The sequence below is a fragment of the Carassius auratus genome, chromosome 8, assembly GCF_003368295.1.
Source record: "Carassius auratus strain Wakin chromosome 8, ASM336829v1, whole genome shotgun sequence".
Classification (NCBI taxonomy): domain Eukaryota; kingdom Metazoa; phylum Chordata; class Actinopteri; order Cypriniformes; family Cyprinidae; genus Carassius; species Carassius auratus.
Window position 1 is genome coordinate 3,496,620 of NC_039250.1, and position 27,948 is coordinate 3,524,567.

Here is a 27,948-nt window from a genome sequence, read left to right on the forward strand (position 1 = left end):
AAATGAGGCAATAAATAAATAAATAAATAAGATACAGGATACAGATTGCAGGATACACAAAAGCATTTTTGCTAATTCATGTTTGTTCATAATACGCTGGCTAATGTTAATTTATAAAACTTGAAATGTTAAAATGTATTAGTATGAAATAACATTAAGATGGATTCATGGATTGAAAGTATTATTCATTGTTAGCTCACGATGCATTAAGTAATATTAACAAATTGAAACGCAAGTATCACAAATATAAAATTCACACAACTTTTACATAAATCTAAAGTTTCTAAGGATGAGCTTCCAGTTTAAGGCTCTTTGGCAGTTGAAAAGTACCAGTGCTATTTTCTCATGGGAGTTTTTTCTTTGTGAGTTTGAGTGCACAAATCCAGTGCTTTAGGCCAAACTTCTATGAGAGAATCCCTGCCAATATTATCGAGTTTGACTGTTTTCATGCACACAAGCAAACCAAGCTGTCAAAATTTGATCCGGATGGTTCCAAATTCTAAAAACGGGTCACGATGTGTCAGAACAGTATTTGGTCCACAGGAAAAGTGAATTTTACTGGAATTTCACAAAGAAAGAGTGCTAGACAGAGTTCATAGAAAGAGAGTTTATAGATAACTTTCTGTGCAACATCTATGATAATAATTTTAAACCAATAAAAAAAAAATATAATAAATTTAAGGCAACATTCAATCAAAGTTAACCTATTGACCATTCCGTCACTACAGAAAATTGTAAAACCATCCGTTTCAGAAAGACATGTAGCACTAAAAAAATACATATGAAAAATAAAATTCGTTAACTAAAGTAAAATAAGTGGCAGCTGTGGCCTAATGGTTAGAGAGTTGGAGGTTCGAGTGTCAGTGCTGGCAGGAGTTGTCGGTGGGGGTGAGTGAATGAACAGCGTTCTCTTCCACACTCAATACCCATGGCTGAAGTGCCCTTGAGCAAGGCACTGATCCCCTAATTGTGCAATTGTGCAAAATCCCTGGGCACTGGAGCAAATAGCTGCCCACTGCTCTAGGTGTGTGTGCGTGTTCACAGTGTGTGTGTGTGTGTGTGTGTGTGTGTGTGCTCGCACTTGGGTTAAATGGTGAGCACCAATTCCGAGTATGGGTTACCATACTTGGCAAATGTCGCGACATTCACTTTTAAATCCAATAAAGAGCAACATAAGAATAAAACACAGTAGTCTGCACTCATATCGCCCTTAATTAAAAAAAAAAATGTAATATTATTTTCAGCTGCAAAGTGCTTTTTTTTAAGAATATCTAAGTAAAACATTTAGCTGTATTCTATTCAAGTATGAGTGCCGCTATAAAAATAAAACAAAAAAACATACTGTAAAATAAGAGGGGAAAATTATATCTGCATCAGCCTAAACAGCCTTTCATTTTTAACAAATCTGTACTGTTGAATAGTGTAGAATCTTTATCCACGTTGACACAACAAAGTGACAACCACATGTTGATACTCCTTCGAATAAAATCACAATCAGTATCACGGATCACATGACCTCATCTGTAAACCTACACATCAGGTGCTTTCAGAAAACAAGCGTGTCTGAGGATGTGAACAATGATAAAGAGGGAGAGAGAGAGAAAGTCACTCACCTCTTCGGCTGTCCATGACGTACGTCTCAATAATGGCAGTCTTTTTACAGATGTCATCGGCCATTGAGGCACAGCTGACCTCCAAGTGTTTCACCTGAACAGAGTGCACAAAGATAAGACCTGAAATAAACTGCTACACACACAAAGTGTGTGATAAACCTGATATGGAAGCACACAGGTGTGGCCACTGTGATCACTGCCACTGTGACTCGCTTTAGCTTAAAAAAAATAAAACAGTACGAGTCTGTACTGAGTCTGTAAGATTTTTTAAAATGTTTTTGAAAGAAGTCTCTTCTGCTTATCAAAGCGGCATTTATTTCATCAAATGTACAGTAAAAACAATTTGTAAAATATTATTACAACTTAAAATAACTGTTTTTATTGGAATACATTTTAAAATCTAATTTATTTCTGTGATGCAAAGCTGAATTTTCAGCATCATTCCTCCAGTCTTCAGTGTCACATGATCATCCAGAAATCATTCTAATATGCAGATTTCCTGCTCAAGAAACATTTCATATTTTGATCAAAGGTGAATATAGGGCTGCTTAATATATATTTTATTTTTGTGGAAATTGTAATATTTTAAATATTTTTTGATTATTGGAAATTTCTAAAGAATAGCATTCATTTAAAAATGTTCTAAACTTTTAATTCATCCTTGATGAGTAAAAGCATTAATTTCTTTTAAAAAAAATTCTGACTATCCCCAAACTTCAATGGTAGTGTTTATGAGTGAAAAAATAATTAATAACTAAATAAATAAATTACATTAATAAATTAAATGAATTGAACGTTAATTTAAACAACTATTTTATATTCAATCTGAAGTTTAAAAATACAACCTTCCTATATGACATTTTGTGAAATCCAGATGAGTTATGAAATAACATGCCTAATGTAACTGACATGTTAGAGCTTAAGGTATCACGTCCCTTTGAAGCAGAAAGACTGATGTAAGTTGTCAAAGCCCTAACAACATATTTCCACTCCAATAGTTACTAACCAAGACCGATCGATTAAAATGTGAAAACATCAATACCTGCGTGCATATTTCATGATAAAGAGACACAATTCAGCACTTACAGCCCCCAATGGAGCCCACATGGCCGGGTGAAGGTTTGGTGCAGTACTGCAAACCTGGGCTGTTCCACAAGAATTCATCTTTTCCTAGTAACATGAGACTACAATACTGGTTAAAACGTCATACCTTCTCCTCCAGCATCCACTTCTCCTGCTGGACCTCGGCAAGTCTCTGGAAGAGCTCACTGACCTCATCATCCGAAAGGTCAGCAGGACGCTGGGACTGAGGGCTGCTGGTGTTGGACTGTGGAAAGAGTAACAAAACTTCATTGAAAGTACGAAAAGACCAGCTAATACCAACATGAATGTTTAAAAACAGCATTCACTGTAGTGACAAAAACATTATATTTCCTAAACTTGTTATATGTTCCACAGAAGCCAAAACGTAATGAGGGTTGTTACTGTTAACTTAAGCTACTAAAAATTTATTTTGGTTAATTGAAATAAAGCTGAAATAAAATTGGCTTGCGCCAGTGCAAACCCTCATTTGGCTTTAAAAAAAATACTGTCAGTTTTTACTAAAGACACGCAGTGGGATATTAGCATTGAAAAGGTGTGGACAGTTATTTTTGCGACTCATTTTTTTAATTATGCCTTTGTAGGAGTTTCCCCTATCTATCAGTAAATTTCTGGGAGGAGAGTTAAGACTGCGCAATTAATCGAATTTCTAATCACAATTAGAATTATGGATGCCACAATTATGAACAATTTCATAATTGTTAAAAGCGGAAATTAATCGTTCAAACTGTTACTCTTTGTAGATTGCACTGTTCATTATGGAAACAAGATGTTGCGCCGGTGTTCTTTAATGAACACCTTGTCAGTAAATCACATTCAGAATTTTCCACTTTATGGAATTGCGCTCTAAGACTTATATGCCCTAGAACTAAAATGAAGAAATGTGCCTTGACTACTAATTGAAACTAATTTAAGTTTAAGTACTAAAGCTAAAAATAGTTCTAAAGAACCAAAAGTGCAGTACTATTGTACTAACTTTACTAAAAACTAAAACTGAAATATAAATTAAAAGCTAAACAGACAAAAAAAAAACTAAAACTTGAAATAATTAACACTAAAAAAGGTTAATTCAAAATATTAATAAATACTATAATTGTATTTGAACAATGTTAAAATTACACTGTCATGCAGGTTTAGAGCGAGATAATTGTATGTTTTATGAACTATCCCTTTGAGACTGCGGTAACTTTACACTGTGTCGTTTGACGTCACATGAAAGTCACAGGAAGGATTTCCACCAGTCTTGTACGTGTGGTGGTCCTATTCTGTCCCTCAGTGCGTTTCAGGACATTTCAAGGAGCTGGAGACGAACCAATCAAATGAAAGTCGACTCGTCCCACAGACTCTCACAGTCCCCTGCGTGTACTATTTTCGTCCCATGAGTCTCATTTTGCCTCTGGCTGCAAAAAAAACTTCCCTTTACTGAAAGGCTGATGACAATTCCCCTTAAATCTCAAACTCACCTGATATGCATTATGTTTCAAACTGATGGCATAAAATGGGAGTTGAAAGTCAACTAGATGATTCATGTCTGAAGCATTATTCGCAAACATTGAAGTACAAGTTTCATCACGAAGTTTAAAACTTCATAGCTGTAGCAAACAGAAATAATTACTCAAATGCACCACAAAGTTTCTGTTTTTCTTCACCAAACCACACTCATGTCCCTCAAGATGGTCCAGCATGTCACAACAACCATGATTTTCTCCCCTGGTTCTTCACAGGAACAGTATATTTCTGGAACTTACACTGTTCGGGAGTTTATTAATAGCTTCTCGAAGAAGGAAATGCTTCTGGGAGACGGAGAAAAAGAAGCGTCAACTGTGGCCCCCAGTGGGCGGCTCTACCTTACTGGTGCTGGGAGCCGAAGCCCCATCTTTCATGATCTCTCTGTAGCTGAAGGAGGAGATGCTACTGCTGTCACCCGTCTGCTGCGTACGGCTCGGCGAATTGATCTCAGACAACACCAGCTCCTCCAGACCTGCAATGCATACATGACGCAAAAAGAGGAATATTTTAAGAGCATAAATCACCAAGCGCTGTAGGTGCGCTAGAAGACAGTAACTTAACTCCATAAGTTTAAGAATACTAGCTTGCTGTCATGGCAAGCCTTTATGCTAAATGGAAATCCCTGCATCAATTTCTAACATATGCCGGTAATTTCTCTTTGAGAAAGTGTGTGTGGACTTTTAGACCCTTCTGAACATTTGACAAAGATAAAGCTCCCTACTTTAAAATGTCTGATTCTAAACCTTCTGTAGCGCAACCATTAAATATTTAGTAAACATTAAATTATAAATGGCTCAAAAGAGGAGTGCCCTGGCACTGCCAACAATCTACAGAGAGCAAATGCACGTATGCATGGATCTGTAGCACATTTTTAGAGGGGCTCCATCAAATATTTAGCGCACCCGCCTCTCCCTCCTTGTTGTGTGTGGGGTCCATCCCCCCAGGAGTTTAAGTTTTTAAGGAACAAACAAATGAATACACCTAAAAAGTTTCTATTAAGTTGAGACGCTGTGTATTGATTTTGCACCAGTATTCGACCACTGGACTTTTGAGTTGCTTGTGTGGTCCAAACACTCAAATTTGATTATAAACACCATGGGGCAAAGGCATTATGTCTTGTGTTCATGTCCTGTCAAAATCACTAGCTTCCGAGCAGTAAAACCCCTAAGTTGTTTTTTTTTTTATTAACACTTAGTAAAAAGAAAAGTTCTTAAATATACGTTATAAAGATGAGCATTGTGAAAAGCACTATACAAATAAAACTGACTTGATGTCACATAAAACGGCAGCTAAATCAATGAAAAAAAGTGTTCCAAACTCTTAAGGTTTTTTTATTATTAATATCCATCAAAAAAAAATTAATAAAAACACTTCATAAAGATGTTTTCTGTGACGTGTATTGTGAAAATCACTGATTACTTGACAATTTCATAACCCATTTTACACTATTTCAAATCGGATTTCAAAAAGTTCACCAAAATTCTCAACGATATGAAATAACACCACAGTAACGTGAAAGAAAAACTACATTCATGTAATCTGCCTTCTGGGAAAAACTATTTATAGTAATGAGCCAAAGCTGGAAAGTGAACTGCTCAACATCCCACAGGAACCTGATGCAAGAACAAAGCGGATGGGCTCTTTGGAATTCACTTCAGGTGGTAAGAACACGCTATGGGTTTGACTCATTTGTAGCAATTTGAAGTAGGGGCGGAGCCATCGTCATCTGCTGCCTTATTTATGCACAGCGCCACATATTTACTTACCTGCTTTACATTTTTCATTCATGCCACCATGTGTGATGAAATAGTGACTGCAGAGCCTATAGCAATTTAAATCAACTGAGAGAGTGGTTGACATCTCTAAAAAGCCCTATTTCAAATACTAACAAATGCTTTATATAATGATGGAGGGCACGGTCTCAAAATCTTAAGTGGAAACATGAAGGGACAGAGAAAGTGTTCACCTGTGCGAGTCTTAGTGTTGGTTAGGATTTCCTGCAGGCGCTCCTGGAGTTTATCGGCTCTTTTTCTCTCCAGATGGAGCTGCCTCTTTAAGTCTTTCAGCTGCAGATATAACAAGACAGGCATTATTTTGACGTCTGATGGACATTTAGCAGACTAGACAAGTCTATACAGTGGCCCCAAATGTATTTGGACACTTAAGCCACACTGAAAGGGATAGTTCACCAAAAAAACTGGTAACTCTGGTATGAATTTCTTTCTTCTGCTGAAACCAAAATATATTTTGAAGAATGCGTGTAACCAAACAGTTGATGGTCCGTACTGACCTCCACAGTATTTTTTTCTATTCCTTTAAGTCAATTAGGATTATTTGGTTACCCATGTTCTTCAAAATATCTTCATTTATGCTTAACAGAAGAAAGAAACCCATACAGTGTACAACTGAAACTGGAGGGTGAGTAGATGAAAACAATTTTTGCATGAAGCACCCCTTTGAAAAATGTCTACATATCACTGCATTACATAGGAAAACAGAAAATCATACATAGAAACAACAATTTCACATCAACTAAACATCCTGTCCATCCATTTTCCCGCAGTAGCACTACAAAATTCTTTTGTTTTCATCGGAAGGATAAAAAGAGGGGAAGATATATGAAATTTCATCCATTTTGTGGCCAAAATTACTTAGAGTAGGAAGGAAGTTCCCAGAGGGACTGCATTTGTAACCTAATAAACAGTGTTACTAATAAACAACGCCATAGAACAACTATAACCAAAACTTTATTGAGCTAAAAGTATGGACAGCTTCAGGAGCTGCAAACACACACACAATCAATGAACTGTCAAACCAGATTCTATTGATGATACGGCTTCAGCGTTAATGAAAGCTGATCGACCCTCGTCAATGGGAGGTCTGGTTTCAGGTCTGTAGGGCAAAGAGGTGTCCTGTCCATCGCCTGGGACTCTTTTAATTCACTTTCTGGGAAATGGAGAGAGGGAAAGCCCTGACTCATCTCTTTCTCCTGGCTGGCTTGCCTACTTACCGCTGAACTACCTTTTTTCTCCAGGATTCTCTGTCCATCCACTGTATCTTTATTCTCCTGAAATACACACACAAAGGTCATTAGAGTTCATCGAATCCATCTTTATTTTAAAAACTATTGTTATTATATTCAAATAACTTTTCAGTTTAGTTTGAAATGTTTCAGTTACAGTTGAGTCTCTTTCATTATTACATATTTTAGATAATACAAACAATGTCTGAAGAACTGTAGAAAGCTAAAAAGTGCATTTCATTTTATTTACAGTGGAACTTCTGTTGCAGAAATAATGTTTTGCAAATAATGTTTTATGCTATTATTATGGTTAATATTTATCATTTACAAACATTTAAATTAGGACTATCAAATCAATTAATCACACCAAAAAGGTTGGTTTAAATTATATGCATGTGTACACTGTGTATATTTATATGTATAAATACACACACACACATACATGTACATATTTAAGAAATATTTATATGTACTGTATGTATATAAACGGCAACTTTATTCTGGATGCGATTAATCAAAATTCATTGATTTGACAGCCCTAATTTAATTATGAATATACACTACAGCTAACAAGTGTAGGTTCAATAAGATATTTTAATGTTTTTTAAGTAAGTCTTACATGCTCAAGTTGCATTTATTTGATTTAAAAAAAATCATTGAAAACAGCCATATTGCAAAATGTTTTTACAATTCAAATGAACGATTTCCATTTTAATATATTATAAATGTAATTTATTCCAGTGGTGGAAAGCTGGATTTTACATCATTACTCCAGGTATCAGTGTCACATGGTCCTTCAGAAATGTTTTTAATATGCCGATTTAATACTCATTCAATACGCATTTCTTATTACTGAAAATAGATGCACTTCTTAAAAATTATTTGGAAACTGTGATACATTTTTTAAAGATTATTTGATGAATAATCTTTAATACAGCTCAAATTAACAGCATTTATTTGAAATACAAAAATCTGTGCAGTGTATAATGTAGGTTATGATGCGTTAAAAATTGAGTATTAATATCCAATAACAACCATGACACAAGTAACATCAGAACAAAGTAAGTCCAAACAAACTATCCTTAAAATATTCAGATCAGACAAGGAAACCCCAATTTTGGCACCAGATGCTCACACAAAAAACAACCTCATCCTACTGTTGAGTCATGCATCGTTCTTGAATCACATTTGAAATTATTGGTGTGCTCCAGCAATCACACCCCCATAATATCCTCCATCTGAGTTGTGCCTTATTTAGCATCTTAAAAACACATGGTTCTCATCACACTGAAGAACAAACGCTCCACCAGAGCTACTAGGAGAGCACATAGAACTCTGTTCTCACACCTGTTTGAGTTTGCTGATCGTGTTGTTGAGTTCTTCTCTTTCTTTCTGCATCTCCGTCACTTGCTGTTTGACTGCCTCCACCTCTGCAGCTTTAGCCTAAGAAACGGCGAGAGGATAAATTAATTTAATTCATTCAAGTGATTCTGTAGCTCAAGTGGTAGAGCATTGCGTTAGCAAGCGCAAGGTTGGGGGTTTGAATCCCAGGGAACACATGTTAGAAGAAAATTGTTAGCTTGAATGCAATGTAAGTCGCTTTGAATAAAAGTGTCTGCTAAGTGCATAAATGTAATTTAATTTTAATTTAAATGTACTGTGGATGGGTTCTGAAATTACTTCTTTAGTACATAGATTTGTCAGAATTGAAACATAGGATATAATATTACTGGTTAATATATTAACTATGAAGTCGACCCTTTTTTCCAGCCATTCTGTTTCCTTAAACTAAAACTAAAATATATATAAAAAGTTTCAGCCTGAACAAAACAATTCCGTTTGGTTATGTCAGCACAAAAGAAAAGTTCTGTTCTCAAAATCTTTCATCAAAACAACTTCCTCTGCTTCTGAAAAAAAACTTTTGTTTTGTGCTGACATAACCAAGACTGTGCAGGCATTTTAAAAATAATATTAAACGGTAATATCATATCCAACTTTTGATGATCTAGGTGGATAAAATCATGTCAGGCCAGAGATGGACTGGCCATGTGGCTCAGGTCAGCAGAATCATAAATGAATCATCTACTGAAACCAAAGTAATTCTATGAGATTTAACCTTGGGTTTCCAGGACCTTATTGAGAAATTCTTTACTTTTAAGCACCTATGGATGGTAAACATATTTCATGCATTTCATATTGTCATTTAAGCTCATTATGTAAAATTCTATGTCAAGCAATCATCCATCAACTCAATGAGACGTGACAGAATTCTGATGTGTTACTTAGACTTGAATATGTATGAAGACACCAATGTGTTGTTTAGACAAGATCTGCTAAATATAGCTTTACCGCTTATTACTTCATCTTCTTTAGCTGACTGTACTCTGTTAAGTGCTGTCAAACACCAAATGTGTTTTTATGATCGCATCCAAAAGTTTACCTCCAGCTGGAGTGTGTTAGCTTTCTGTAACCGCTGGATCTCTTCTGACTGCTCCAGTTTGTTCTTTTCTAGGGTCTCCTGCTCAAACCACAAACAAATCACATCAATCTCAAGTATAAATCACCCAGACATCCGAGAGTGTCATTTCTAAAGTATTTTATAGTTCAAAATATGCTAGAAATGCTCTTATATTGGAGTTTCAAAGACTATTACTTTCAAGTTTGAAATTTGTATTTTACTTTTAGATTTCAAACTTTAAAGTTGCAGACTATAAAACTGTCCAATGATGAAAAGAAGTGCATTTTGACAGGATTTACATTAATGGCTCAATTTCTAACAACACATCCACTATAAATACTCTTTGCCATTTGGCACTGTGTAGACTGTAACACAGTAACGACAAAAACAACACTGACATCATGTGGTCAGAATGATACTGATGTGGCCAGATGTAAACAACTAAAGACAGTTTCCATGGCTGTAAACACACAGCACCTCTGCTTCCTTGAGTCTGCGCTCAAACCAGCCCTTCGTCCCCTCCATAGACTGAACCTGAGCTTTCAACTCCTCCACATATGGCTGAAGACCCTGTAGCTCTTTGGTACGAGCCTGACAAAGAAGAAACACAACTGTGAGGAGAAATTTAGCAGATGGGTTTTCTCCAAAGTACACTCTGTACAGACACAATCCACCTGGAGAAACCTGAGGTTAAGTGCTTTGCTGAATGTTCACGTCTCAACCTACAATGCACAAAGGTTCTTACTCTCTCATCTCGTAGCTGGGAGCGGATCTCCTCTTCTGTGCGGTTCTTCTCCTCGTGGAGGCCGCGGAGCTCCTTCTCATAGCGGGCCCTGATGCTCAGCACTTCCTTCTCATGCTGCAAGCGCACGTCGCTGAGCTCCTCTTTGTGCCGTGACTTCTCCTGCGCCATCTCAATGGCCAGTTCATCCAGCATGACCTTACGCTTATCCGCAGTCTGAAAGAGCAGGTGTTTAGACCGATCTCATTATCGCAATTTATTAGTTTATATTGCAAAGAACATTAGAGACAAGCTTGCCTTTAAGCCTGTTGTCTTGCCTAAAGCTTTGTCGGTCAAGTTGCACCCCAAAATCTTTTTTTCATTTTATTATATTTTTTGAAGAATTAGTTAATTTTCCCCAAACAGGCATTACTATAAAAAAAACACCAACATTTCTTTAAACTAAAAAAATGTTATGTCATGGTTCTATTTTTGTGCTGAATTTGATATGGATTTAAAAAGTGTGTTATATCAGAATAGTCTACATTACTACAGCATGTTTAATTCAAAAGGTCAGGGACGAAAATGATCACGTAAAACTGTAAAAACTGGTTTTGGTGCAAAAATCATAGATTCTAGAAAAAAAAAGAAAAAAAAAAAAAAATATATATATATATATATATATATATATATATATATATATATATATATATATATATATATATATATATATATATATATATATATAAAAAAAAAACTTAAAATTGGAATATTCCAGAGCTCGTTTGTGGCTAAATCCGATTGCAGCTTTTACATTAATAAAGTCATTATGATGGTTAAAAGATCAGAGCATTAACTGATAGAAGAACGAGTAGTGAATTGGCTCACTAAAGAAGCTTAAATAAAGATTGAGATAGTGAGTGCAGCAAACGTCAAAATACTTTCACCTTCTGCAGTGGGAACTGACTGAATTGTAAAAAAATGAGAAGGTAAAAAGAAGAATTGTGCGTGTCGTCACCTTTCTGGCCTCCTCTAACTCCAGCTGTAGCTTGTCCTTTTCCAGACCCAGTTCAGTGAGCTGCTCCAGAAGTCGACTGTTCGCTCGGTTCGACTCCTGATCAACAGTAGTCAAATGACTTTTATGAAGGCTCTGAATACACATGCATTGAAATGCATTGAATTTGGTTTTTAAAGTTAACAGGTGCCAAAAAACCTGTAGCTGTGAGTTGAGATCATCTTTCTGCGCCAGGAAGCTCTCCTGATCTGTGCGTCTCTGCTGAAGCTCTGCATTTAATGCCAGATTTTGCTCTCTCAGCAAATTCTGTTCCTGAGTCTTTACTGTTTGGATCTGTAAAAAACACACACAGAGTTCGACATATATACCCCAGGACATTATTTAAGTCTTATTCAGTCTGAATTCAGTACAGAAGTGAGAAAATGCCAACAGAAGACAAAGTAATAAATGTACCCATGAGTGCTTTCAAGCTAAATATAAACTTTCATGCATAATGCAATACACATATTTAATGTATGAATGGGTGAACATACATATGCACATGCAAAAAGAAATAAGGCTAAACAAAAACACATATAGACAAATACAGTATATTATTAATAGAAACTTTTTTTTAAACTGCAGCCTTCGAGTGTTCTTGGACTTTGGTCTCATATTTTATACACGTTGTCAATTTAATTATTTACACCTATTTAAATATTAATATTTAGGTATTGCTAACAAAAGATAACGGGTTCGATTCCCAGGGAGTGCATGTACTAATGTAAATATATAACTTAAACTCATTGTAAGTCATTCTGAAATAAATAAGCATCATTATTTTGGCTTGTGAGCAATAAATTAAATATGCAATTTTGAGCTTTAGTTTTAAGTTATCATACAGAAACTTGCATTAAAGACACTAATCACACTGCGATTAGAAATTCATACAAAACAAGATTTTAAAACAAAACAAGGTAACACTTTATTTCAAGGTGCATTATTGTAATAACAATAAATTATGCATATTACTTCCAAGTAACAACAAACCCTAATCCTAACAATATATTAAGTACATGTTAATTAATATTACTGCATCCATAAATGTATAATTACACTGTAACAACTACACCTTAAAAAAACCCAAAACCATGCAACTTTCTGAAAATCCATGAATTTATTTTTAGATACGGACGATTCTTCTGAGAAGAGAGTAAAAGAAAATATGGCATCAAACAAACTGTTGTGAATTGGGAGTGATTTGTCCATTTCTTCAGTTTTAAGTAAATAAATAAAGTCAATAAAGTTTATAAAAGTGACATTAGTATGCGTGTATGAAAGAGCATGTGTGTTAGAACAGGCACTGTCACTGAATGAAGATGATGATGCAGGAACTGGGGTTGATGAAGGTCGTGATACTGTATCATGGTCAGGTACCTGTTCTAGGGCTGCTAGATTTGTCCTGAGAGCATCGTTCTCACTCAGCATGCCCTCCACCTGCTCCTGACTGATCGCGCTCTGACACGCTACCTGCAGCTCCACCCAAACACAACACCAGCCCACAAGACCCAGAGAGAAAGAACGACAAGATAGCAGAAAGTAACACCAAACCAAGGAACAAAAGAATCAAGTAAAATGAGAGGAAGAAGATATTAATCAAAAAGAAAAAGAAATGAATGAATTAAAAGAATAAAATATTACAAATATGAAAATGGGACAAAAACATGAAAAATATATATATATTTTTTATAAAAATGTAATCAATGAAAAGGGAAAATTACAAACATTTTGAGGGGAAAAAAATACAGAAGAAAACAAAATGGAAACAAAAATAGGAAAAGAACAACAAAAAGATGAAAAAAAAGAATGAAAGAAAATAAAAAAAAGCAAATAAAGCAAAAAAAAGATTAATAAAAAAAATTCAAAATTCAAAATATAAATATTTTCGAAAAAAAAATAAAAAATACAGATGACAGAAAAAAAAAGCAAAAAGAATACATGGACGGGAACATGTAGAGAGAAGGAATGTGAGATATGATTGATGAATGAAGACATGTCCAGTGGCAGTGTGGGGTTGTAGGGGAAGTGTTGGAGAAGATGAACACAAGAAGAATAAAGCCAGAGGGAAAATCAGAGCAAGAGATGATTAAGAAAGAACGCCCAAAACAAGTGAAAAGAAGAGAGAAGAAAACATGCCAAGTTAGAAAATCCACATCAAACAGAGGAGACCCAGTCAAGCAGTTCTGAATGGAAAAACTTCTTCATCCTTATCTGCTTACTGCTTAATTAAGATTTGTGACCTCACCAAGGAAGTGAAAGACATTTATGGTGGCAGGACCTGCAGTAGGGCTGAGGGCAGTATAAGAGCCCTTCCCTCAGGGTCCCCGGCGGAGTGCGTGTGCCCTTAAGCCACCTGCACTGAGCCCCACTAATCCTTAATTACTGAGCTGATCCTGAGCACCATCATCCATAAACGCTCAATTAAACAGGCTGCTCTCTGGGTAATTATAAACTTCACAAACTTCTCCTTAAACACAAAGAGTTTGCAATCAGCAGAAGACTGGTGTGTCTTCTGGTTCATATTAAAGGGATAATTCAGCCACAAATTAATTTTCAGTCACTGTTTACTCATCCTTATGTTGCTCCAAACCTATTTGACTCACTTAAACAAACTTTCTTAAAATGTGCCATGTGTATTATTTACAATGATCCATTTACAGAAATATATATATATATATATATATATGTATATATATATATATATATATATATATATATATATATATATATATATATATTCTTACAAATAAAACACTGACACAATGATGCACAAGTACATTAAGTAAGACTTTAGATGTTCTGTGTCATTTACACCAAACACAAATGTTGCTGGTTGCTATGTGTTTGCAGCCCTACTATTACTTATTTTTTATATATTTTATTTTTTCAGTTTTATTTATAAAATTGAATTTATTTTATATAAATATTTAAGTTTACATTTATGTTCCAACAAACTTGAAAACTAAAACTTATTTAAATGCTTGACATATATATATTTTAAAAAATTAAGTCTTCTGAATTCATAGTTAATCTTTTTAATTTTGGCAAATGATGCTATGAATGCTAACTTATTGGAATATTCAAATACAGTGCACTGCAGGTTTACAGTAAAGTAGTTTGTCTTTAAAGCAACTAACATACAAAAATATACATAATTATATTAATGTCTATAATAATAATTATCATATAATTTTTTTATCTAATGATAAATATATGATTTAAACCCTTTTTAAAAATGTCCATTAATATATTTTCAGTAAAAAAGTGTTTCACTATCAATTAAAACTAGAAATTCTCTAAAAATGTGTTTACGACTCAAGAAATACTTACATAAAATCACAGATTGGTTTAGTTTGATATTACTTGAGAAGACTTAGAATTGAAGGCTCCTTAGATCCTCACGTGTAAATTGTGTGTGTGCTGTGTTTTTATTTTCAAGTTTTTATATCATTAGTCATTCACATGGTTTTAATAATTATTCAATTTTATTTCATATCATGAGTATTTTTTTTTATTGTTTATTGATTGGTTTCCATATTTCATATTTTATATTTCTTATTAATTTGTCCTTGTTTATGCATTCTCATTGTTGTTCAATATCTGTTTTGTCTGTATGAATAGATATATAAGAGAGAATGTTTATGGAAACCCAAGGTTTATGGAATGTTGCTTTGAAGCAGTTTTGGTTTAACAGTACATGTTGAATTTGCGCTGGTCAGACAAAGTTGAACACTGAGACATACGCAACTAAGATTGGTTACTTTTTTACCATCATCTCTTCATCTCCTGTTTGTGCTCTTCTCAACTTCTTGACTGACAGAAGACTGTTAAACACTCATTTAGGGTATTTTTGGATACCAGACAACTGATATTTTCTGACAGGATCTGGCGTCCGGGGCTGGATCCTAATTATTATCTGGTGTGGGGACCCGATCTAACAGAATATAGTATGACAGTCCTATGAAACAGTTTTATGTTGCAGTTTTGTTATTTTTGGAGCTCAAATACATCTGTCCTCATTCACTTTCATTGTACTGAGAAAAAACACCAAGGACAAACTTCTCCTGTTGAGTTTCACAAAAGAAAGAAAGTCATACATGTTTGGAATACAGTGATGGTGAGTAAATGAGAACAGAGTTTTCCTCTCTGGTTGAACTGAAAAACTAACCTTAAGACCAAAAAAAACAGCATTTTACAACAACACTGAAAATGATAACAGCTAAATAATCACAAAACCACATCCTGCAATAAAAAAAAAAAAAAAAAGATTTTGTAAATGGAACAATAAAAATGTAATTGTGTTCCACGTCGATAACAACACCCACATGAGCCTTTTACGGTTTATTTAATTGAATCTGTAGGACCTATTATCAATTAAATCTTACTCAATTTATGAGGATTAATTGCTGGCTTCCTTTCATTTATAAACCTGTTAGTAAACAGCGAACCAGCAGATGCGGAAATTGCAGATTCATTCTCTGGAGATGCACTAACGACCATCTGTGATGGAATAAACATTAAAAGAAATGCTAAATGAACATTTTAACCAACTATTCATCTTCTGTATTCTTCCTATTAGTGCCTGTGGCAATGTCTGGAATGGAACATAACCTGCAGTATGTATTGTATACCGCACTGTATATTATGCAGTATGCAATATTAAAACATATTAAACGTGGTTGCATGACCACACTACACTAATTTGCTTAATTTAGTGACTGGTGTCCAGAATATTTCACATTTTAAACCAATCTTGTGCAATACCTGATCTTTGAGCGCATGGATGGCCATCTCGTGCTCTTTCTGTTTACTCTGCAACTGCTCCTTCAGTTCAGCGACGTTCTGAAATCACACACAGGCAGGAAGATTCAATGCATTTTTAGTATGACAGTGATGGATGCAGCAGTGTGTCCACGGTCCATTAATCTCTGCAGATGTGCCTCAGTGCCAGAGTCTGATCCTGAAGGGCACCGACTGCTGTCTTTAGCCCACTCCCAAGGGTTTGCAAATGTTTATCATCATACTCCCTTAGTGGCCATCCATCGATCGCCCTGCGAGATGTGCAACAAATGGGCTTCAATATTAGGGGATTTGGCAGGGTGGGCCTGAGCGGATCTCACCTGGTTAGCGGCCATTAAATCGGTCTGCACTTTCTGCATACGAAGGTTTATGGATTTGAGCTCCTCCTCTTTCCTCTGTTGGATCTCATCAATTTTAGTCCTGTGGAAACAAACGCATCGTATGCTATGAGGGGTTTGATGTGACTAATGTACGGTAGAGTCCATTTCCAGGCATCACGAGATGAATATTGAAATAAAACGGCAAATTCAGCAGAAAAAACATTACGGGGGAGTGTAAATGACATCATGGGAACACATGTAATATAGAGATGGAGGTGGGTTCCAGAAGTAAAATGGCATTAGAAACTTCACAGAAAAATAAGACTGAGTAAAATCATAAATTATGTTTCTACAGAAACCATAACAGTGATTATCAGCTGCATTTTTTAATTGAATTGTGCTTCAAAAAAATAGTTCACCCAAAAATTTTAATTGACCAAATACATCCTCAGGTTATCGCAGATGTAATCCAGTTTCTTCATCTGAACATATTTGAAGAAATTTAGCATTATTCACTTGCTCACTAATGGATCCTCTGCAGTGAATGGGTGCCGTAAGAATTGTATTTTGGCAAGAAATGGTCATTTAAAGTTAAAACACATTAATGATGGATTTGTTCCTTACAAACAATCAGCTTTTCACTTTACGAGATGGTCTAGAGTTGTGTGGATTACATATGGACTACTGTGATGTTTTAAACAGCTGTTTGGACTCCATTCACTCCAGAAGATCCACTGGTGAACAAGTGATGGAATCCTACATTTCTCCTAATATGTTCTAATGAAGAAACAAATTCATATTCATCTCGTATGATCTAAGGTTGAGCGCGAGAGTGGACTACTCCTTTAACAGACAGAAACATGTATGATCCGTTCTGAGACTGCAGAAAGAGTTGGATTTACATTTATTATTTTGCAAATGCTTGATCCAAAGCTGCTCAGTTTAAAACCAAGAAGGATTTTAGCAATTTGTCACTAAAACTTGCAACATTCAGAGGTATCATACGCTCCGCAATTTAGTGCCCCAAAGACAGAAGTACACCACTCACAGTCCTGATTCAAAATCCACCAATCTGGTTTATAGGCAAGTAGATTGCTAAAAAATTGCTATTCATCTTCAGGTGCAAGCCTTCAAACTCTTCATTGAGAAAATAAATGGTAAATACATTTCAAGAACCCAGGCTGCTTGAGCTTTATCATAAAGTAACTGTTCTGCTGGGTTAGTCTTTCTCACCTGCTGTCATTGTAAAGTGCTTCCTTCTCAACCTGTAGCTGCTGGAAGCTGTAAGAGAAGCATAAAGAGACTTGAATCCTCACTGGCCCTAAAAAAAAAAAACCATACAGCAGTGATAAATAACAGGCAGCATCTCCTGATCAGGGAAAACAGGCCCGTGTTGACCAGAGGGATGCGGATCGGAGGCAGTCTGTGCTGATACAGCAGTCTACAGTGAGTGCCAGCACAACAAGTTCACGTTCAGACTCATTACACTGACACGGAGACTGTCTCTAAGCCACAGCTGAGTTACCACGATACCTAGAAGGGAACACTGAGGGGTGATGTAATCACACAGAGAGATTCTGATTCGCTGAGAGCCACTGTGCAGAGAAAGAGGACTCAAGTTAAATGGAGGACTGAAAGGCATTTATCTTGTGCTTGAGGAGGTCATTTGTTCAAATGTAACATCGTCCATTAATACTTTCTTTAACTTTCATTTTACCATATCTCAGCAGGTTTCGCATGAAATCACTCCATCACTGTCTTCCTCGATTAATCACCGCAAACTGTAGTCTTGCACAGGTGTAAAGGTGCACTCAGTTATTTCCCATGAAGCTGTATTATAATAAAGTGTAAGATGATGCACACTCACATGGCTGAGTTTGCTGTGAATAGCACATTTCTGCCACAGCTTGTGTTTTGCTGTGCTCATGTCACTAGATCATGTCGACTGTCACTTCGGCCATCACAACATACACAGCATAAACCAAAAAAAAAAAAAAAACTTGAGTGTGCCTTTAGGAAATTAAAAGTACTATAGAAAAGTCATGTGAAAAGCATTAACAAATATTTTGACAACTAAAAATAGACGTGTGTGTCTCTGAATTGATAAAGTGAATTTTGGGTCATAAAGAAAAGTTGCTCACAATTTTTTTTAAAGATACAATTCTCTTATTAACAAACCATTGACTACAACTTTTGTGTCAAAGTCCTAATTTGCTTCTTATTAACAGTTAGCAAGGTAGTTGTTAAATTTAGGTATTGGTTAGGATTAGGGATGTAGAATACGGTCATATGGTTTATAAGTACCAATAAACAGCTAATATGTTAACAATAACTAGTTAACAGTGAGAACTGGTCCCTATAATAAAGTGTTACTGAAAAGTTTCATACTGCGTTGGGTGAGAAGTATATGCTCTTCAACTGGACAGTTCACAAATAAATGAAACACCCTGGTGCTGTTCTAATGCCTTGGACCGTCTTTCTTATTTTTCAGACCATGAAAGGATAAATGCAAAAAAGTCAGTGAACAGCTACTCCTCAAAGCCATAAAATGATCCCATTCGATTCGCTCATTCAAGTCCTCTGAGGGCTAATGATACTGGTGAACAAAGAAATCGAACTGAAACTTAAATTATTATTTAGAGAAAGTCTTGGCCTTGACCATTGGTCTTTCTGTGCAAGACTGTACGTTCATGAAACTGTATTAATGCAGAAGTTTATTTCAGCAAAAGCCCACCAGAGCATCATTTCAGGAAATCAAGGTTAATCAAAATGTAACGCACAGCTCCTAGGAAATTATGCAGATACTTTCTTCTCTGAGGTGAATATCTCATTAGTGTCCTGGATTTTTTGAGCTCACAGTTGAGATACAGAGTAGTATTTTTGCTAAATAATAGCCTAATTTAAATCAAAAATAGAACAGCCTTATCTTATGCCTCCAAAACACTTGGAAAATATGGCATAGGTCAACTGAGACCACTGCGTGATACTTTTGCTTCTTTTTCTGCTTGAAGTTGGTCGCTATTGGGGAAGTCGTGGCCTAATGGTTAGAGGGTTGGACTCCCAATCGAAGGGTTGTGAGTTCTAGTCTCGGGCCGGACGGAATTGTTGGTGGGGGGAGTGCATGAACAGTTCTCTCTCCACCTTCAATACCATGACTTAGGTGCCCTTGAGCAAGGCATCGAACCCCCAACTGCTCCCCGGGCGCCGCAGCATAAATGGCTGCCCACTGCTCCGGGTGTGTGCTCACAGTGTGTGTGTGTGTGTTCACTGCTCTGTGTGTGTGCATTTCGGATGGGTTAAATGCAGAGCACAAATTCTGAGTATGGGTCACCATACTTGGCTGAATGTCACTTCACTTTCACTTTCACTTTCACTTTTATTCATTGCGATTCAGTGGATGTAAGCAAGCAGGATGAGTTTTTTAATTCTCATTTTGTGGTCTGAAAAATAAATAAGGTCATTAGAACTAGTGGTGGACCAGTATTTGACATTTTTGCCAATATCGGTATTGGCCAATACGTTTTCCTGCTTGGACGATGTGTTCGAATCGGGACATTTATTTTGACGGCGCGCCAGACTTTTATTTTGACAACGCTGAGAGCAGCAGTGCTGGAGCACACAGTGCTAACATTCTCCCTCTGGTTTACCATTGCCATTAACAGTTCTGTCTTATACAGATAGAAGTCTGTTTAATAATCAGATAAAATGGTTAAAGAAATTAATGTACACAAAAGTATTATAACGACTGATTTTATATTATTACTAATAGAAAGGCAAAAATTATAATACTTTCTCGTCAGCATCAAGCAAATACACATTTATATCATTTAAACAAATCTTTGAATGACTAATGATCATTTAATTTCATGAACTTAAGTTAACTAAACCTATAATATGAAAGAGCTTGATAAAAATAATTAAAATAAAAGCATAAAAGCAACTTACCTCTCTTGTTTTTTCTTCAACTTATCGCATAACTAAAAAAATAAAACATTTTAAAAACATGGCATTACCACTGGCATTTTTATCATTGAGCACACATGCTGAAACACACGGGACACTTACTTTAGTATTTTCTTCTTGTAGTTTTGTGATTTCTGTCTGCTTGGACATCTGAAAAAGAAAACAAACAATAAGAAAAGTATTTTGTATGGAGGTTCAAAAATGTATAAACATTAAAATAAAAAATATATACAGTTTGGTCTTTGAAAAGTGAACCAGTCAGAATCAAACAAAAATATAAAATCAACTGAAAATACAATATTTAATGTAGCAATTGAAAATACAAAAATGACAAAAAAATTTTTTTTTAATAAGTTACTTTTAATAAGCAAATTATATATCAACCGTAGAAAAATTAACAAATATTTAGACCTGCAAAATGCCAGTTTAATCATAGATATGAAAGTATTCTCTGGAGCAAGGTGAGCATGAAGGCATCCAAAATTAGCACACAGGGTAAAAATACACACTCATCAGCAAAATGAATCCTAGCATTTGTCCTTTTGTCTGTTTCCTGCTTTCCTGGGTAAAACTGATGTTTTTACCTCTAGTGTCTGGAGTTGTTCCCTCAGTAAGCATTTCTCCTCCATTTCCGTTTGAAGCTTTAATGCCACCTCTGAAACCCAGCGTTAACAGATATTAATGCACACGACCTCGAAAATACTGAGTTTGAGAAGTGCTCAACCGATGCTCAGTCAAAGTCAAACCATTGTGCTGCTATTTGAAGATCCAGAACAAAACCCTCTCTGGTTCTACGCTGTTAACTCTTCAGCCAGTTTGATAAGGTCAAAACTTTAAAAGGAAGTTGTCAGAAAGATGTACTCACCGCTCAGTTCATTATCTCGCTGTTCCGGTTTGACGCTTTGCACTTCGGCCTTCAGACAAAAAAAAAACAACACTTGAATAAAAAACGGTTTGGTTTGGTTTGTACAAAGTGGCTTTATATATAAACCCCCAGTAAATACAGAAATTAGTGGATGTTGAAAGGAAAGCAATTTATGAAAGCTGACTATGTATATAGACACAAATCGACCCAATTTACAGCTTAAATGAATGTTCCTGGACTTCTTGTGAATGATTCAGAAGTTGTTCTAAAGCTTTCTTAATGTTTTATTAGACTTTCTCATTAACAAGTATTTTGCTGATTTAAGGCAAGTACATCAGGCTTGGAAATAATATTAACCACTAACATCATAACCTACTTTTTTTTTTTTTTTTGTCATCCAATCATGATGATTATTTCCCGCTGGATATTCTGTTTCAATTTCAAAAAATTGCACATATTATGGCATTGGGAATGTTTAAAAAAAAAAAGAAGAAACTATATAAAGAATAACTGATTAGCTACAGCCCTCATTTGAACAAATTTTGGGAATGCTAATGAATGGGATGTGGTAGTCAAACACTAGACTCACTGTCCTTATATTCCCTTTACTGGGCTGATCTCACAGAAAAAGCTGATGGTGGTGTCTCTGCTGTGTCTGGCCACAGTTCATCCAGCAGCTGTGACCCCTGCATTAAACATGACCTCTGAGAACTGCAGCAAACTCCTCCAGATCAACAGTGTGCCACTGCATAGCTGAATAATTGATTTACTCTGAAACTCTACTGTTAGGATACTCTGTCTGAGTAAACGATCTTGTTTACTTGTATTTTTAGAAAGTCGCTTAGGAATATCCAACTGTTCACCAAACTTAACACATACACCAGGAGATGCATGACAGTCACACTCCACTGCAGTATAGATGGCTTCATCGATTGTCATCTGAGAGTGCTGGTATTCCTGCACATGGTGTAATTGTTATACCAGCTGAAGCTGCAGTCATTTCATTACATTGGATTTTCACTCTGAGCCTCCACTTTACGATACAGCAACCCAACCCTGGTGAGACTTAAACCCATTATCGGTTACCTGATCAATCTGATCATTTCCTGAGGCTGAAGGGTCATCACTGTAAAAGCTGGCATCTGACTTGACACCATTAGTGCCGGCTGATCCATCGATGAGAGCTGCTTTTCCATCATTAACATCTGCACATTCTTGAAGAGCTGTGTAGATGCACAGAGAACACTATAGTCAAGCTCACTTCTGAATTCTTAGACTAAGGTTTGTGAGGAAAAACAGATAAGGACTATATGTATAAGCTTCTCTTACCTCTTAATTTCTTCTGCAGGGCGGAGTTTTCAGCCTGTAGACGGAGGAGTTCAGCATCCACTGGACCAGAGGCGGGGCTAGAGGCGGGTCCTTCCAGCCCTTGACCCTCCCTCAGTCTCCGATTCTCTAATTCTAATTGCTCGATCTGGGAACATAACTAAAACATAGGGCAAAAGATCAGAAAACGTAAAAAAAAAAAAATTAAAAACTCATTTGATTTTGGTGTGACAAAATATAATGGAAACAAAGGTATACTGTCCTTCTGCTCAACAAAAATGACATCAAGCAACTTTTGTTCTAGTGCTTACAGTACGTTTTTTTTTTTTAATTAATGTGTTTATTCAGGAAGAACAAATTAAATTGCTAAAGTGACATGAAATACATTTATATTCTCATACTTCTTTGATTTCTAATATACTTGTGCATGAAGTGGCTGGGTCACATGCTCATGGTCATGACAGGGGTTAAATATTGTGTGTGTGCTCAGCACCTTGGACAGCTCTTGCATGAGGGTGCTGTTCTGCAGTCTGAAGTCATCTTCCTGACTGTGTAACTTGCCCTGAAGCATTTTATTCTCACTGAGTAAGGCATCTACCTCCTGGAAACGAGAGAATAATACAGCATGGTTACAAGACAGAGATTTTTCCCATACCACTCAGTATATCATATTACATATGTATTAATAGTTACATTTAGAAAAAAAAACAAACACTAATATATGGAGATATCTCACCTGTGCTTTCTTGCTCTTGTTCAAGGCCTGAGGATGAAAATGAAAAAGAAAACATTATCTAAACTAAATTGTTAACTAAAATATTATCAATCATAAAATACCACCAACCAGATTTGATTTCTTCATCAGAACAGATTTGGCATAATTTAGCATTATTTCACTTGCTCACAAATTAATCCTCTCCAGTGAATGGGTGCCGTCAGAACGAGAGTCCAAACAGCTGCTAAAAATATCACAATAATCCACAAGTAATCTCCAGTCCGCTTCCTCCAGCAAAAAAGCCCATCCACTATAGTCCTCTCATGAAAATCCAAGGAGATGTTGGTTTAGAAATGTCTTGGACTGCTCTTGCTTGTAAATGGTGCTTGATCTGTACATTTTTCTCTCCTGATTCAGACATTTTCGCCAGAGAAAGCAATATTATGGATAAAGGATTCATATATTAGCAGAAGTTTTAAGTTACAAACATCTTTACGATGGATTTGTTTCTTACAAACACAGAGCTTTTCTCTTCTTGCGACATTAATTGATTATTTTTGTATTTTATCAGCTGTTTTGGACTGTCATTCTGACGGGACCCATTTACTGCAGAGGATCCACTGAGGAATAACTGATGTAATGATAAATCTCTCCAAATCTGTTCTAATGAGCAAACAAGCTCATCTATATCTTAGATGGCCTGAGGTGAGTACTTTTTTTTTTTTTTTTTTTGGGTGAACTATTGCTTTAAAGATGAACTGTGCAAAATGGTTCAACCGAACAGAACTATTTTTTTAGCAAACTGCGTCATAGGGCCAATTCGTGCAGACTTCTGAGTGGTTTGGCAATGCTGAGTCATACACAATGTATTACATTGCCTTACAACATGACCAGTGCAAGACTAGTGACTTTGTGTTGCAATGCATGCAAACCGTCTAGTTTACTGTAGGAAAGTAAGAAAAAGAAACATTAGGAGAAAAAAAGGAACAGACAGAACAGTCAATTACACCCAGCCCCTTAAAGCAGAAGGCAGGAGAACAGCACACAAAGCAAATTCAGAAGGCCAGCAGTAAAGCTTGACCTCTATCTCAAGGTAATGACCTGCTGAAAAACCAAGGAAAGCCACTACCTTCTGCGCTTTGACATATTCTTTCTCCAGGTTCGAGGTCTTCTGACGGACACTGTTGAGTTCTGTATCACAGAATAAAGTTACAGAATAACTAAAAACAAAACACTAAACTCACTTTATGCAATGATACACAAATACATGGATTTGTGATCTTTGACAAACAGCTGCACAAGCTGAAATGTTTTATGCATTTTGTTAAAATGTCTGAATTCATATACAGATGTATCAAAAAAAATCCCTGTTGCTTGAGCACCTTTTCCTACCCAATTCAACTTTGAATTTAAAATGCTTTGATACAGCACTCTGTGAACAGCCTCCCCTTTAAGTAAAGATTTTCTGTGACTTACCCTCTTTGTGGAGGGTGTCAATGATTGTCTTCTGGACCATTGCCAAATTAGCAGTCTTCCCCATTATTATGGTTTCAAAGAACAAGTGATACCCATAATTTAAACTGTAGGGATTGACATTTAATGAAACTCAAATGTAAATATTCTAATATTTTAAGATACTGGATTTTCGACTTTCATGAGCTGTGGGCTCTAATCATCGAAATGAAAACTTATGAAATGTTTTACATTACATGTAAAAAATGTAGATTATATGAAAGTTTAACTCTTTGAAATAATTTTTAAAAAAATAATCTTTTTTTTTAAATGCACCTGTATCTAAAGGCTAAAATATTTCATTTGAAGAATTTTCTCAAGTTGATATGTAAATAACTGAACAACACATTTGCATGTTCATGGTACACTTATCACATGGTCACATGACATGCATTTAAATAAATATTTTAAATGTTTATATATTAATAATGCAATACAAACTGTGTTTTAAAATAATGCATTCATTTTAATTTTACACAGGATTGGGGTTTATAAGCAAACTTGAACTCACTGATGTATTCTAAGCTTCTGTAAATATTTTGTCTCATATATTAGGTCACATTTTCACACTAAGTTCAATATTTATAAGTTCATACATTTTGACTTAATGCCCAATGATGTTTGAACTAGACCAAGTTCTGAGTTACACACAACTGGTGCAACCGGCCCCAGGCCCTCAGACAACTCCGTTTTGACTGACAGAATTAGAACATCTATCTTTATATGTCTTCCCCCAATGCATATTCAATTATTAAAATAAAAAAAATAGTACATTTCATTGTGCTCTCGGTTACCAACAGGAGAGCTACCCTCACAACTTTTAGAAAGAATACAGAATTCAACAGATTCTATATCAAAATGAAGCAGAGAAAATGTAAGGTTCAGTGGAATAGGTGCGATAAGACATCAGATTTTTAATAACAATAAAATTACAGTCTTGTGTTAATGATGCAAACAAACTGGCCAGTGTTTTGAATAAGTAAAGATGTAGGTTTGCATTCTTCACTCACCTGCAGTATTTTTCCGCAGCTCATCAGAGAGTTGGTAGTTCTGTGTTCTCAGCTCCAAGAGCTGAGCCTGATGAAATACATTAAAATATCAATTAATATAGCAAAACATACTATTTGAGGTAACAAGATCTTTAATATACATATAATCGATTACTGTAAAAAAAAGAAATAATGACCAAAAAGACAACAAATCATCACACAGTCTCTTATATTATGAATCATGTTAAAACGGTGTTTTACAATGTATTCAGAATTTATTTACGTAATGGAAACATTTAATTAAATAGACTGGTTGCTATGAAACAGAGTAAGTTAGATGATTCTGGAGTTGTAAACAAGGTGATGCTGAAGCAAAATAACAGCAATAAGCATTTTAATAGCCTAGCATTCACACGAAATACGCCTAAAGAACTAAATGTATAACGTACAAACCCTTTTATTGTGTAGAAAAGCAATAATATCAGCCGTTTGGTGTGCTAACGGTTAGTAATTACAGGTTAGCGTGCTAACAGGCTAACTAAACACATCTTTAGTATGCGTCACAAACTCGCCAAATAGCGATTATATTCCATGTCATTTCAACAAAAGGTCATTTTATTAACGTAACTTTTACACACATTAATGGAAAACATCGTAATTGTCCACTGAAATAATTTTCGGCCTTATAACAGTTAGCTTGCAGGCTAACGGGTACAGCTAACAGAGTCCCAATCTGCCCAGATGGACATCAGCTTCAGCTATAAAATAAACACATTTGCACATATTCTCACCCGAAATTACCTTTATCATATGTGCAGACAGGTTATATCTGATGTCAAATCCAAGCGCAAATAAAGAGATTTGTACCTGCATACGGTGGAACTCCTCTTCTGACAGTGCTTGCGCCATCTTCACTAACAGCAAAACACTGCTGGACAGAATACCAACTCTCTCTATCTGCTATAATCGTGTTTTCTGTCAACCTTGTATTAGGAAATTAACTGCCATCCTGATAAAATGAAGAAGGTTAAATCTGCAGCTTTCTGATGTCCCCCAAATGCTTTAGCTTGTTGAAAGAAACCCCACTATGTGTAATACCCATGTCTACACCTGTCCTGTAGATGGCGCACTAACACAATATATTCACTACTGTAGTTGTTGTGGCACATGACATGGGCTGTGGCTCAAAAATCTGAGCTGACTACCTAGCTATGCTAATTTGTTAAAAATTAGTTAAGGACACATAACGAGCATTCACTGAGATGAGTGCATTTTATGCTGTTTTGTCACCACAGACAATCTACAGTGACAAACCATCCATATCACGTGTATGTATTAAAAGCAATAGCAGTTTTTTTTAGTGTTCTTATGTGACCTAGTTATATTATCTAAAAATATCTTAAATCCCAAACAACTTCTTAACATTTTGTGTGACAGATGAACCATGGCTGTGACTGAAAAGGAAGTGGAAAAGCATAAATGACTGCTTACTGTTGTAGGAACAGATAAAAGGAACACATGATACTCTGATAAAGTCAATGAACTTTATTGTATCTGCAGAATAAACATCAGTAACTCTGGAAACATCACAGTATCACATGAGTTAGCCATTTACCAGTCAGTAATTCTGTAATTTGATTTAAAAAGGCATGAAAATTCATGCTGTTTGTGAACATCTTTTTTTTTAATTGCTGTTAAATATCTTAGCAAAACAAGCAACACAAATGACTTTTTATATATATATATTTCTATTACAAATAAATGCTTTCAACACACGAAAAAGCAAATTATCAATTTCAATATTGATAATAAGAAATGTTTCTCATGCAGCAAATCAGCATGGGTAGGGTGTATTGGTTTTTTCAGGTGGGTTATATGGCAAAAATGTCAAAAAAAAAAATTCTTTCTTTTTTTTTGATTTATTGGTTTTATCATGATTGTTTGTCATGTTGGTTTTTCTATTTTCCAAGCTGTTTGAGC

At 35.6% G+C, this 27,948-nt stretch overlaps 1 protein-coding gene across 4 annotated transcripts in view; it reads right to left on the reverse strand.

Annotated features, from left to right (window-relative positions):
- The window catches only part of LOC113106996 (GRIP1-associated protein 1-like), a 41,172-nt gene extending 14,089 nt beyond the window's left edge, over positions 1-27,083 (reverse strand). For 3 of the 4 annotated variants that reach the window (XR_003292608.1, XR_003292609.1, XM_026269107.1), the window contains exons 1-26: positions 26,836-27,083; positions 25,990-26,056; positions 24,597-24,658; positions 23,489-23,515; positions 23,246-23,353; positions 22,756-22,912; positions 22,513-22,649; positions 21,427-21,475; positions 21,146-21,216; positions 20,664-20,711; positions 20,544-20,575; positions 17,832-17,879; positions 16,599-16,698; positions 16,243-16,320; positions 12,856-12,948; positions 11,638-11,772; positions 11,443-11,538; positions 10,449-10,661; positions 10,181-10,294; positions 9,686-9,763; positions 8,593-8,688; positions 7,234-7,290; positions 6,190-6,289; positions 4,562-4,695; positions 2,824-2,940; positions 1,614-1,707 (exon numbers count right to left, since the gene is read on the reverse strand). Coding sequence is in view for 2 of the 4 variants with exons in the window: in XM_026269107.1 (XP_026124892.1) it covers positions 1,614-1,707; positions 2,824-2,940; positions 4,562-4,695; positions 6,190-6,289; positions 7,234-7,290; positions 8,593-8,688; positions 9,686-9,763; positions 10,181-10,294; positions 10,449-10,661; positions 11,443-11,538; positions 11,638-11,772; positions 12,856-12,948; positions 16,243-16,320; positions 16,599-16,698; positions 17,832-17,879; positions 20,544-20,575; positions 20,664-20,711; positions 21,146-21,216; positions 21,427-21,475; positions 22,513-22,649; positions 22,756-22,912; positions 23,246-23,353; positions 23,489-23,515; positions 24,597-24,658; positions 25,990-26,056; positions 26,836-26,877 (2,353 nt within the window). In the remaining 2 variants the exon portion in view is untranslated. The remainder of the gene's footprint in view (positions 1-1,613; positions 1,708-2,823; positions 2,941-4,561; positions 4,696-6,189; positions 6,290-7,233; positions 7,291-8,592; positions 8,689-9,685; positions 9,764-10,180; positions 10,295-10,448; positions 10,662-11,442; positions 11,539-11,637; positions 11,773-12,855; positions 12,949-16,242; positions 16,321-16,598; positions 16,699-17,831; positions 17,880-20,543; positions 20,576-20,663; positions 20,712-21,145; positions 21,217-21,426; positions 21,476-22,512; positions 22,650-22,755; positions 22,913-23,245; positions 23,354-23,488; positions 23,516-24,596; positions 24,659-25,989; positions 26,057-26,835) is intronic. The other variant, XM_026269108.1, reaches the window with a different exon arrangement.
- Between the last annotated feature and the right edge of the window lie 865 nt (positions 27,084-27,948).